The sequence below is a fragment of the Neophocaena asiaeorientalis genome, unplaced genomic scaffold (genome assembly GCF_003031525.2).
Source record: "Neophocaena asiaeorientalis asiaeorientalis breed wild unplaced genomic scaffold, Neophocaena_asiaeorientalis_V1.1 scaffold36, whole genome shotgun sequence".
Taxonomy (NCBI): Eukaryota; Metazoa; Chordata; class Mammalia; order Artiodactyla; family Phocoenidae; genus Neophocaena; species Neophocaena asiaeorientalis.
This window is the reverse complement of record NW_020174149.1, coordinates 62,448-76,440: the sequence shown is the minus strand read 5'-3', so window position 1 is coordinate 76,440 and position 13,993 is coordinate 62,448. Positions and strand designations below refer to the sequence as shown.

The 13,993-nt window shown below is 34.9% G+C and overlaps 1 protein-coding gene across 2 annotated transcripts in view; it reads left to right on the top strand.

Moving 5' to 3' along the window:
* Window positions 1–13,993, top strand: part of CFAP69 (cilia and flagella associated protein 69) — a 63,692-nt gene that overhangs the window by 32,702 nt on the left and 16,997 nt on the right. For both annotated transcript variants that reach the window (XM_024755046.1, XM_024755045.1), the window contains exons 12-15: window positions 1,322–1,538; window positions 4,111–4,275; window positions 7,112–7,230; window positions 9,020–9,138. In XM_024755046.1, coding sequence (XP_024610814.1) covers window positions 1,322–1,538; window positions 4,111–4,275; window positions 7,112–7,230; window positions 9,020–9,138 — 620 coding nt within the window. The remainder of the gene's footprint in view (window positions 1–1,321; window positions 1,539–4,110; window positions 4,276–7,111; window positions 7,231–9,019; window positions 9,139–13,993) is intronic.

Sequence of the window (13,993 nt, the reverse complement as noted above, 5' to 3'; positions counted from 1 at the left end):
AGAGGCCCGTGTGCAAAAAAAAAAAAAAAAAAAAAAAAAAAAAGAGCTAAAAACAATTTTTTTTGGTAATGCCACTTTGAAGAATATACTAAAAAATGCTCAGAAAAAAACTGTCTTTACAGTTATAACTTTATTATTCATATCAAAAATGTACACTCCATAGAAGCTAAATGTATTTTCTGAAATGCAATATAGAAAATCATTCAATAGAATATGGTTTATTATTATAGTGGAGTATTATATAACTATTAAAATGACAGCTACAAAGATAAAATTTACAGTATAGTTTATAAACCAATTTTATTTGACAACAAAGTCAAATGGCACAAAGACTGATAAGCTTCTTAAAGCACTATGTGAGCAATGGAATCAACTAATTTTTTTTCTGTCATATGTTTGTGTTTGTGGCTCAGTAATGGTAGTGATAATGAATATGTGTACTGTTATGTGCAGTTCACAGAGTATTTCAAAAAAATTATCCACTTACTACTTACAGCAGTGCTAGAACTAATTGCTATTCTTGTTTTCTCAGTTCTAAATCTTGTGCTCTTTCCATGTGGAATAGTAGAAAATTTAGAAAAATTCATAGATTTATTGTGAAAAAATCTTTGTAGAATAATGCCAGATGAAAAGAAAATTGAATAGAATATAGCACATGGTGTGTTACTATCTTGTGAACCATAAATATATATCAATCAGAATAATAGCTTTGCATTTTTGTTTTATTTTTATTGATATCATGGATTCAGTACAGTTTTAAAATTCTTGGCGTGTAATTAACTATGGCTTGTGACCTGACTAGTATTCACTGGATAGAGTATTTGTATAAGTTCTGTTGCCTATGCTTAAAAATAGCCATAGTCTATTATCATAACTTCAGACAAAATTGACTTCTTAAAGTATATATACAATTGAGTCTCTGAAATGTTTCCTTTAAGAAACAAAAGTAAGGAAGACAGAAATAACCAGCAGTTTATTTGCTCTAAATTTTCAACTCCTGTGGTTTTATCGTAAGCGGGAGGTAAACTGCATATATAAGCAGCATAGATTAAAAAAACTAATACTTACTTTATATTATTGTCAGCCATAGAGTGTATATCCCAGAAAGGGGGATCATAGTGAACTGTTGTTATTAGTGAGTTTGGTTTTGGGTTGTTTTAATTTCTGATACTTAACATAGCTTGGAATCTTTAGGAAGAAAGTATTTTGAAATGATCATCAATAACACATCAAATTGGAAATCTTTTATTAAATTTTCTTATATTAAATAAAATTGTTTTAATTATGTTTCTAACATAGTACTTTTTGCCCTTTCTCATAGCTATTAATTGATGGCAAAGTTATTTTGGCTTTGTTTACCTATGTTAAAAAGCCTGAGAAACACAAAATAGTTGAATGGTCTGCAGCACAGTATGAAGAGTTACAACTGCACGCAATTGCCACTTTGTCATCAGTGGCTCCTTTTTTAATAGACGAGTACATATTGTATCAGGGAAATGCTCACGTCCTTGCATTTTTAGAATGGTGTGACAGTGAAGGTAAGTGGCCTTTCAGATTCCTGTCAAAATTCTAATCTACATATTTCAACTGAATGGCGGTGTAGAAAAAGAAATACAATTAAAAGGAGAACTAGTAGATCTGGCCTTCTGTGATCTTAATGTGTTTAAATGGTGTTTTAAGGAAAAAAGCCAGAGATTTCATTTATAGTCAGACATTAGTAAATGTTAGCATAGTTGATGCATACCTTTCAGTAAAATAAATCATTCATATAAACTGATTTAAATTTTTATATTATTAGGCCCATCCAATAATTATACTGTCCTGTAATATTTTAATTAATCATTCAACAAATATTTATTGAATGCTTACTAGTAACCATATATTGTTTTAGCTACTAACGAAACATTTATGTTCAAAATAAATGAAGTCCATACCTTCATGGAGCTTCAGATCTAGATCTCTAGCCACATGTAGTCTGCCAAATTAGCAGAGCCCTAATTTGTATGAATATTTCATTTCAATTCTCATAATTCTTAGAAGGGAAATAAGAAATACATTCTTTTTAAAAAAAAATTATAAGTAAGATACTGTATTCTTCTCTGGTAGTAACTTTGCTCTGGAAATAATTTTGTATGGTACATTTTCATTAGATCAAGAATAGCACTCATCCATGAGGAAGAAAAAATTATAGCTTATTTTTATTCTCTAGTTTTTAATATGCTGAGTTACTAAATTTAGTCATGTTAAATTACTGTGCATTAAATAAAACAATTCTCCTGTCTCTCCTTTATATTACTTATGTTTACAGAAGTCTATAAGGCAAAAAAAAGGAAATGCTGCCTAACAAGAAGAATCCTGATAGCTAACAGTTATTGAGTACCTACTATGTGATAGGCCTTAACCCCCTCAGCAGTATTAAACCACTTAGGCCTCACAACAAATCTAGGAGTTATAGGTTCTATTATTAGCCCTGTTGGTCAGTGGGTAGAACTCAGTCAGAGAAGTTAAATAACTTGTTCCTTGCCACATAGTAAGTGATTTAATGCAGGCAGTCTAGCTCCAGAATCCACATTTCTAAACCTATACACACTACTGAGAACAGTATTTTGAACTTTTTTTTTAGCATTAAACAAAAAGCTACTTCTAAAAGAACCTTTCAAAGAAAGCATATTATAACGAAGAAAGAGAACTTGCCTTGTTATTTATCAAGACTGACCATAAAGCTATAGTAATTAAAATTGTATGGTACTTGACCAGGCATAGACCAGTGGAATGGAATATATGGGAGGTTGGCATCATCAGGGATTATATTGCCAATCAATGAGAGAAGGTTGGTTCTTGGGCAGTTGGCCCTCCATGTGAAAAAAAAAAAATTAGATCCTTTCAACTTGTTTAAAAAAGTCAATTGCAAAATGAATTAAAGCCTAAATGCAAAAAGTTAAACTGTAAAAATCTTAGAAGAAAACATGGGAAATTATGATAACAGGGTAGAAACAGACTTTTTAAATACAGAAGAGCTTAACTACAAAAAAGATTATTAAAGATTATTAAATGTATTAAGTACTGTAAAACAGAAATATCTGTATTACAAAATCTGAATAAGATAATCTATAAATTGAGGGAAGACATTTACTCACCACTCTGACTGATAAATGATTAGAATTCAGGTTCATAAAGAACTCCTACATATCAAAAAGAAAATAACTCAGTAGAGAAGTAGGCAAACAATAGAGATTGCCAAGAAAATTCTTCAAAATTTTTGGAGAAAATTTCAAATTTCCAAAAAAAATTAAAAGACACTCAACCCCACTGGTAATCAGAGAAATGTAATCGCTCTGCAAATTAAGATAACAATGAACTACCATTTCACATTTAATAGATTGGGAAAAAATCTATTTCTTATACATTGTATCCATATAACCACTTTGGGGAACAATTTGGCAACTTTAATAAAATTCCACGTGGGTATATGATTCTGGTGTCACAGGCGAAACACTTCTCAGTGGGAACAAGAGGACATGAACTAGAATGTTCATTGTATCAATTTGTACTAGTGAATGGATAAACTGTTATTTATAAACTGGATGTAGAAAGCAGTTAAAACTGAGTGACCTAGATCTACTTGTAACAATGTGAATAATTTTAAAAATACAACGTTGAGGGCTTCCCTGGTGGCGCAGTGGTTGAGAGTCCGCCTGCTGATAGGGGGGACACGGGTTTGTGCCCCAGTCCAGGAAGATCCCACATGCCGCAGAGCGGCTAGGCCCGTGAGCCATGGCCGCTGAGCCTGTGCGTCCAGAGCCTGTGCTCCGTAGCGGGAGAGGCCACAACGGTGAGAGGCCCGCGTACAGCAAAAAAAAAACAACGTTGAGTAACAGAAACAAGTTACAGAAGATACATACAATAATGATACATTTGAGTAAAATTTAAAAACATATTTCTGTACTGGAAATAGAAAGAGGAGGGGGATGGAATCATATTTACTTCTCTAAAAAAAAAAAAAACCCTAAAGTATGACAAAATTTTAACATCTCTTTAAACTTATATAGATATAAAAGATGTCTAATCTAAATTTCTTGATGTAAAGTAACTATTAATATTTCTCTACAGATTCCTTCTTTAGTCATGGGAACAGTTTTCATGGTACAGGTGGCCGTGGAAACAAGTTTGCCCAGATGCGTTACAGTTTAAGACTCTTGAGAGCCATGGTCTACCTTGAGCATGAGACCATAAACAAGGATCTTTGTGAAAAGAGAGCAATTCAGCAACTGATAGGTAAAAACATAACATGTTTGTGTCCTGATGAAAGTAGAATGTTTATAAATTAGAACTTTTGTTTGAAATGTTTTTCTACACATTTATTTTGTCCTATATCTGACAAACTCCTGAATATTTTCTTGATTTTTGTTTCATACTGTTGCTATAAATTAGTTTGTCTTTACTGAAACATCATGATCACTTATCCTTTAAACATTTGTTTACTTAATTCAGATACCGTTTCATTTAGGATTATCTTTATCTTTTTTTTTTTTTAATGGGCTAGTGTTATATTTCACTCTTCTAGGAGTAAGATCACCACTTTTTGGCCAGGCCTTTTGGAGTCATTTTAAAAGAGGATAACATTACATTTTCCAGTGCATTTGACATTACCAGAACACTGGTACACTGGTGTATATAGAAATGTACATAGGTTTTCTGATGTGAAATATCAGGATATCCTTAATTTTCAGCTTAAAGAGTTGACTGTGCTAAGTCACTTTATCTCCAACATACATACATGCGAGCTCAGTGTAAAATTCAGAACCCCTAAGCAGAAGCTTTCTACCTTTTGTTATTTAAAAAATAAATAGTTCTCTGGCCCTAATCTTTCCTGAATTTGAGAAGTAAGAGCTATATTTGTCATATCCATGTTCAGTGACTGCCTTGTGAGAAGGTGATATAATTTGCTGGATGTCAATTAATTACAAATGCTTACTCAAAAACTCTTCTACCTGTTCAGTGCCTGCTCTTCCATCATTAGTGGATTGGGGTGGTGCCCTCTAATAATAATACTAGTAAGCAAAATGAGGATATTGAAAAGGGGGCTAGGCAAAAACATTCACTTTCTTGATGAGTTTACTGGGGGATGACCAAACCTGAAAGTAGATTTTATCACTTCTGTGTACCTTTCATGATACAGAACTCAGTGTGAAGGCCCCAGCCTAACTGGATGAATACAATTTTCCATATATCCAAGAAGAAGTCTTAATCTTACCTGGGTAGCAAGTGTGGAAGGGAAAGCAAATAGCAAGGGTTCTTTTCTTCTCAGGACCTTTCGCTTTAACTTGAAAGAAGCTGATCTTTATTATGTGAGTTCCTAGGGGCAGGAACCTTCTCTTACAGAGTCTAACAGAGGCTCTATAGTAGTAATAAGCTCAACAAATAGTAATTGCATTGTAAATAAATGTTTATACACCTGTTGTGTAGGCACTGGTGTCATAAACATGTATAGAACAGAACTCTCAGGACCTTGCCTTAATGAAAACAAAAGGAAAGGTGTATGTCATAGAAAGATAGCATGCATTACCCTGCACTGTTAGTAAGGCACCTAGTGAGTAATACAGAGAGTAAATGCCACAGGGTAGTTTTCAATGCTGGGCAATCTTAACAAGAATCTTTATGAGTTAGGGTGTGAGGGTAAGGCTGGTTTCAAGAGGAAAAAGAGAGAGAGAGGGAGAGAGATGGTCTTTCAAGCAAGGGGACAGCATAAACAGAGACATGAAGCCAAAATATACCTAATGATGTGTTCAGAGCTAGCTTAAGTGGAGTCAAAGTTTTATGAAGACAAATATGAGATAAAGTTAATTGTCTAGTCAGAGGCCAAGCTAGAAAGAGTTTTGAATGGCATACCATAATAGAGTTTGAACTTCATTCTCTTTAAGCATGGGGAGCTATTAGTGGTTTGGATTAGGGAAGTTATATGTGCAATGCTATTTTAGAAAGAGGAAATCTGAAAAATATATCCAATGGTTAGAATAGAGCAAGGAGAAGGTAAACGTAGGGAGTTAAAGGATACCAAAATATTAAGAAAATAATTCAGTATTAACATAACATTTATTACAGACAACAGGGAAAGTGACATCCCTGTACACAGGTAGGAAGAAGAGGAGATAATCTAGAAAGGAGAAGCAGATGCAAGGCCAGCCAGGTTGGATTCCTAGAAGGTGTCCTAATAAGGGAGCATAAGCCCTCTGTCCATGGCATGCCTCTCCCCTGGCCTCCAGCATGCTCACCTAGCCTTCCTAACCTCTGATCCTTCACCTGCTGTAATTCATCCTAACAGGACCAAGAATTCAGAGCCAACAGTGGAAATAGGCTGTGATTTCCATGGCCCTTTTACTTTGAAATATAGCTCCACACCTTCCTGCTAATGCCAGTGATCCCTTAGTAACTGAGGAAAAATGACTTTTGTTCCTTATACAAAGCTTAAAGGAAAAGTCCTTTTTTGAGGCAAAATTTTATTGTGAATGACATTCCATCAGCGTAAGTGGCTATTTTCAAGTCTTTTAAAATTTTGATTGGAAGAAGAGCTTTTAAAGAACATGGGAATATTGCTACCTAAGTTGTTGAAGATGCCTTCGAGTGGACATAAGGAGACGATGCAGAAAGAAGTAACAGGAATAGAAAACGTACTTAGGGATGTCTTCCACCTTTGCTTAAGATTGACCCTGTTAACCACAAGGACAAGAAGAGATGAGGCAAGGTATGATCAGGCATTTTAGTCATATATTTGCAAAGGCACACATCTTTGCCTCATGAAACTGCATATTTTCAAACAGTTTTGTTTGCTTGGTGAAGTATCAGGTTGTTAAGGGCTTCTTTTAATGACACGCCGGTAATTATGTACTAGAAATTCTATATATATGGGGCTACTGATTGTATTGAGAGCCCAAAGAATCCATTTATCATCTTCTGTCTACAGCTTCTAGGAAACCACCATACAATGAAAATAGCCCTTTTAAAAGTAATTTTTCTAGTTGAAATTTTATAAGAAAGAATTTCAGAACAGTAATTGATCAAAATAAAAATACAGTGTTCAGTAACTTTATATTCTTTAACTTTTTTCAATCAGGAATCTTTAAAAATACAATAAGCAAGTATAATGATAAGGAAGAGGCCATTCTTTTGGAAATTCAATCTGATATTTTACTTATTTTATCTGGTCTTTGTGAACATCATATTCCTAGGAAGGTATGTATGCCTGTGAATCAAAGTTTTGTTCAGATCTCTCAATCACATAACACTATGAACTTTTCCTTAGTAAATGTCCATAAATGTTGGTGTTTTTTTAATCTTACGCAGATTTAATATTCTTTTTTAAGAGTATAATTACATACAGTAAAATATATAGATCTTAAGTATATAGTTTGATAGGTTTTGACAAATATATACATCCATTTAACCAATATCACAATTAAAATATAGAATTTTTTTTTTTTTTTTTTTCGGTACACGGGCCTCTCACTGTTGTGGCCTCTCCCATTGTGGAGCACAGGCTCCGGACGCACAGGCTCAGGGGCCATGGCTCATGGGCCTAGCCGCTCTGCGGCATGTGGGATCTCTCTGGACCGGGGCACAAACCTGTGTCCCCTGCGTCGGCAGGCGGACTCTCAACCACTGCGCCACCAGGGAAGCCCCAAATATAGAATATTTTTATCTCCCTGTAAAATTCTTTCATGACGCTTAGCAGCCATGCCCCCACTTGCCTACAGGCAACCACTTTTCTGATTTCTATTCCCATAAATTAGTTTTGCCTATTTTTTAACTTTATATGAATGTAATCACATAATTATTTACTCTATTAGTTCTGGTTTCTAGCAGCCAGCACCATATTTCTGAAATATATCCATGTTGTTGCATGTATCAATAATTCATTCCTTTTTATTGCTGAATAGTATTGTATGAATACAACAAAATTTGTTTCTCTATTCCCTTATTGATAAACACTTAGGTTGATTCCATTTGGGACTACTATGTTTAAAACTTTAATTAACATTCTTGTACTAGTCTTTTTGTGGACATAATGCTTTCATTTCTCTTGGATAAATACCTAGGAATGCAACTAATGGATCATAAGGTAGGTGTATGTTTTGAAGAAACTGGCAAATAGTTTTCCAGAGAGGCTGTACCATTAAAAATGATGTTTTGGGTTTGAATTCGGTTCATACCTAAAATTAAAAGTTAGAAAAAGAGCTTAATTCCCTTTGATCTTTTTAATGCCATAGCAAACTCTGAGTCTCAGAGATTAATAACTTAAATAGCAAGACATAGATTTGGAAAGATAAAAATTAAAAATTATGAAGGTTTCAATAGAGTGATTTGAGGGAGAGGCAAAAAGAACAGTAAACACATACTTACCTCCAGGCTTTCGTGGAACTTCTTATATTCTATCACCCTGCGCCTGTGTTCTTCTGGAAAATACTCATAGTCTTGCTTACTGGGAACCAGAACTGAACGACAAGACAATAGGAAAGGTACTTGGTAACAGACAAATATTAATTGGTGAAAACATCACATAAATTATTAAAGGTTTTAACTGCTATTTATAAATTTATTTCTCTCTTGGGAACATTGGAAAATCTTCCATGATAGAATTTTAACCCCTTAAATTAGTTGTTGCTATCTAGTACTCATCTGACATGATGTTAGATTACATTCATTTCAATGTGGAGAAAACCATGGGATAAGTCTTATGGTTTACTTTTTTTTAAAGAAAGAGAAAGGGAAAAAATATAAAGGGGCATTAAGCTGGCATGTTGATTGATATCCTCTCTAAAATGACTAGCTTTACAGTAATTTGTCTTAAATTCCTGAGAACAAGTGAGTACAAATTTAAAAAAGAAAAATTGTATTACAGTACTATTTTCCTAAAAATGTTGTTGTATTTTTCTGGTAGAAAAACTTTTAGGGGACAGGATGAAATGGGAAAGGAAAGGATTATTTATTTATTTCAAGAAATACTTTTAAATAAATCTCTTAGGAAATTTTTGGAACTGAAGGAGTGGATATAATTCTTCATGTAATGAAAACAGACCCCAAGAAGTTACAGAGTGGATTAGGCTATAATGTACTTCTTTTTAGTACACTGGACAGCATTTGGTGAGTATTACTGTACCCATGTTAGATAGAATCACAGTAAAAGAAAATTACCTCTTTTGGTAGCTATGTATGCCAATTTTTTTCCCTCAAAACTACAGCAGAAAGATAAGCCTTTTTCTTTTCAGTAGTCCAGAAATGACACTATCCTTTGGAAAGTAGTCTTGTCTATCACTCAAATATAAAACCATTCTTGTATCTAAACTTAAATCCTTGTTTTTTGTGATTTGAATGCGTTCCATTTTGCCCTGGCCTGGGAAAACACAAGCATCTACTATTACTCATACACTATTCTTATTCTTGAAGACTGCTGAATTCCTCACTCATCTTATCTTAAAAAGTTGAAAACCAGGGCTTCCCTGGTGGTGCAGTGGTTGGGAGTCCGCCTGCCGATGCAGGGGACACGGGTTCGTGCCCTGGTCCGGGAGGATCCCGCATGCCGCGGAGTGGCTGGGCCCGTGACCCATGGCCGCTGGGCCTGCGCGTCCGGAGCCTGTGCTCCGCAACGGGAGAGGCCGCAGCAGTGAGAGACCCGCGTACCACAAAAAAAAAAAAAAAAAAAGTTGAAAACCAGTTGATTAGGTATTTCCTAATCAATATTGTTTCCCAAACATTTTAGCATTCCAAAGGGCAAATATATACATATATATATATATACTACTTTTCTTAACATTAATTTATGAAATTTTGTCTTTGGGAAAATTAGTTGAGTTTCCTATATCATTAACACTTGACACATTTCTTCTATTTGGGTAGAATTCATGAGAGCCACACTACAACACATTAGTTTAAAAACAAACAAAAAAAACCCTCATGACTGTAGACCAAATGGGCCTAACAGATGTATGTAAAACATTCTACCAATAACAGCAGAAAACACATTTTTTTAAATCACTGTGATATTGTGATTTATAATTTAAAAATATGTATTTGGTCCATTTCTAGTACAGAGCTCCAAAAATTCTTATAATTTCTTAATAAGAGCAATGGGAACATCTTTTGTTACAATATTTGCTCTTTTATCCTCAGTTCCTATAATAGTTTCAGAGTAATAAAGATGAAAGTAGTATCTTTTGTTATTCATAACAAGCCCCTTTCAACTACATCTGAGTTTATGTTAATGAGGTGATTTTTGGAAAGCCCCTAGATAACCACAGGATGGGAGCCTGGTTGCCAGGGGAACTAACTATATGGTTAATTAAAGGGTTGTAACTTTCAGCTCCACCCTCAACCTCCAGGGAGGGAAAAGAGGCTGAAAATTGAGTTTAACCATCAATGGCCACTGATTTCATCAATTACACCTACATAAAGAAGCCTCCATAAAAATCCTAAACTATGAGATTGAGAGAGCTTCCAGGTTGGTGAACACTTGGAGGTGCTGAGAGAGGGCATGGAAGCTCCACGCCCCTTCCCCATATACCTTGCCCTGATCATCTCTTCCATCGGGCTGTTCCCAAGTTGGATCATTTTATAATAAACTAGTAATCTAGTAAGTAAACTATTTTCCTGAGATCTGTGAGCTACTCTATAGCTGTTTTATCAGAAGCACAGGTGACAACCTGGACCGGAATTTAAGGTTGGGGAAGGAAAGCAGCACAGTCTTGTGGGACTGAACCTTTAACCTGTGAGATCTGATGCTAACCTAAGTAGATAGTTTCTGAATTGAACTGAATTGTTAGGACACCCAGTTAATGTCCACTGAGAATTGAAGAATTGGTTTGTGTAGGAAAAACCTACACATTTGGTGGCCCTAAGTGAAGTATTTAGAGTAGTTTTGAGAGGAGACACAGAGGGTTTTTTTCTTTTTTTTTTTTACAAACACAAATGGAGCATTCTCTAGGGTAAATCACATGTAAGGTCATAAAACAAGTCTTGAGAAATTTAAGAAGACTGAAATCATTCCTTTCTGACCACAACTGAATACAACTAGAAATCAATAACAAAAGGAAACCAGAAAAACTCACAAATGCATGGAAATCAAACAACACAGCCTTGAACAACCATTGGGTCAAAGACAAAAATAAAAGGGAAATTAGAAAATTTCTCAAGAAAAACTAAAATGAAAACACAGCATACCTAAACTTACGTGATACAGCAAAAGCAGCACTAAGAGGGAAGTTTATAGTGAAAAATCCCTATGTTTAAAAAGAGGCAAACATCCTAACTTTACACCTTAATGAACTATAAACCAAGCCCAAAGTTATCAGAACAAAGGAAATGATAACAATTACAGCAGAAATAAATGAAATAGAGACTAGAAAAACTCAACAAAACCAAGAGTTGCTTCTCTGAAGAGATAAAACTTTTTTGAAAATTGACAAAACTTTAGCTAAACTAAGAGAAAAAGAGAGAAGACTGAAATAAAATTATAAATGAAGGAGAAGCCATCACAACAGATAACACAGAAATAAAAAAGATCATAAGGGACCGTTATAAACCATCTGCCAACAAATTGGAGAACATAGAAGAAATGGATAAATTCCTAGAAATATACAATGTACTGACACTAAATCAAGAGGAAATAAAAAGCCTGAACAGATCAATAACAATAAGGAGATTGAATCAGTAATCAAGAACCTCCCAGCCAAAAAAACCCACGTCCAGAGAGCTTCACATGTGATTTTTACCAAAAATTTTAAGAAGAAGAATTCTGAAAGGTAGGAGAATAGGGAACACTTCTGAACTCATTTTATGAGGCCAGCATCACCATAATACCAAAGCCAGACCAAGACATCGTAAAAAAGAATTGGGAGTTCCTTGGTAGTCCAGGGGTTAGGACTCAGCACTTTCACTGCCATGGGCCTGGGTTCGATCCCTGGTCAGGGAACTAAGATCCTGCAAGCCATGCAGTGTGGCCATAAAAAAGAGAACTACAGACCAATATCCCTGATGAACATGGAAGCAAAAATCCTCTAGAAAATATTAGTAAACTGAATTCAACAGCACATTAAAAGGATTATACACCATGACCAAGTGGAATTTATCCCTGGAAAGCAAGAATAGTTCTATATATGCATATTAGTCAATGTGATATACCACATTAATGCGGTATATCACAAAAGGACAAAAATCACATAATTATCTCAATGTATACAGAAAAAGCATTTGACAGAATTCAACACCCTTTCATGATAAAAACTCTCAATAAATTAGGTGGAGAAGGAATTTACCTCAACACAATAAAGGCTGTATGTGAAAAGGCCACAGCTAATATCACACTGAATGGTGAAAAGCTGAAAGCTTTTTCTCTAAGATCTGTATAAGGCAAGGATGCCCACTCTTACCACTTCTACTCAATATAGTACTATAAGTCCTACCCAGAGCAGTTAGGCAAGAAAAAATAAATAAATAAAAGGCATCCAAATCAGAAAGAAAAATGTAAAATTCTCTCTGCAGATGACATGATCTTATATGTAAAAAACACTAAAGACTCCACCAAAAAACTGTTAGAACTAATAAATGAATTCAGTAAATCTGTAGGATACAAAATTAACATATAAAAATCAGTTGCATTTCTATATACCAATAATGAACTACTCCAGAAAAAGGAAATTAGGAAAATAATCACATTTGCAACTTCTAAGAATAAAATACTTAAAAATAAACATAACCAAGGGGTGAAAGACACAGTGGTACAGCCACTGTGGAAAACAGTATGGAGGTTCCTCAGAAAATGAAAGATAGAACTACCATATGATCCAGTAATCTCATTTCTGGGTATATATCCAGAAGAATTGAAATCAGGATCTTGAAGAGATCTTATGTTCACTGCAGCATTATTCACAATAGCAAAGATACAGAAACCACCCAAATGTCCATCAACAGATGAATGAATAAAGAAAATGAGGTATATGCATACAATGGAATATTACTCAGCTTTAAAAGAGAAGGAAATCCTACCATTTGCAAGAACATGGATGGACCTAGAAGACATTATGCTAAGTGAAATAAGTCATTCACAGAAGGATATCTCTTATACATAATTTCTCTTATAAAAGGCATCTAAGGGCTTCCTTGGTGGTGCAGTGGTTGAGAGTCCGCCTGCCGATGCAGGGGACACGGGTTTGTGACCCGGGCCGGGAAGATCCCACATGCCACGGAGCGGCTGGGCCCGTGAGCCATGGCCGATGAGCCTGCGCGTCCGGAGCCTGTGCTCCGCAACAGGAGAGGCCACAACAGTGAGAGGCCCGCGTACCCGAAAAAAAAAAAAAAAAAAAAGCATCTAAAATAGTCAAGTGTAGAAGTAGATAACAGTATGTAGACAGTGGAATGATGGAGTGAGGGAGGCATGAGGTGTTATCGTTCACCAGGTATAATGTTATAGTCATACAAGATCAGTAAATTCCAGAGATCTGCAGTACAACATTGCCCATAGATCTGCTCTATAATATAGCGGCTATAGTTAAGGTAAGGTATTGTGTGTACTTAAACATTTGTTAATTGCATGGATCTAGTATGTTCAGTGGTCTTACTACTAAAAAAAAAAAAAAAAAAACCACAAAGGGATACAAGGAAACTTTTAGAGATGATGAATATTTTTATTACCTGGATTGTGGTGATAGTAACACAAGTATATACATATGTGCAAACTCACCAAATTATATATAATAATTATATGCAGATTAAAAAATTCCAGTTATACTTCAGTAAACATGGGGTGGGGGGAAACTCTGATGAATATTAATTTCCATAAGATGAAGTAACTAGATTTATCCCCTGCAAATTCTCTGTTTATATAGAGAGCTGGAATACTCAGCTCTCTTCCAGATACACATAAACAATGGGGCTAATCAAATATCTAGTTTCTTTTTTACTGCAGAGAAGAGAGGGATATAGTGATAAAATGATAACCTGATCT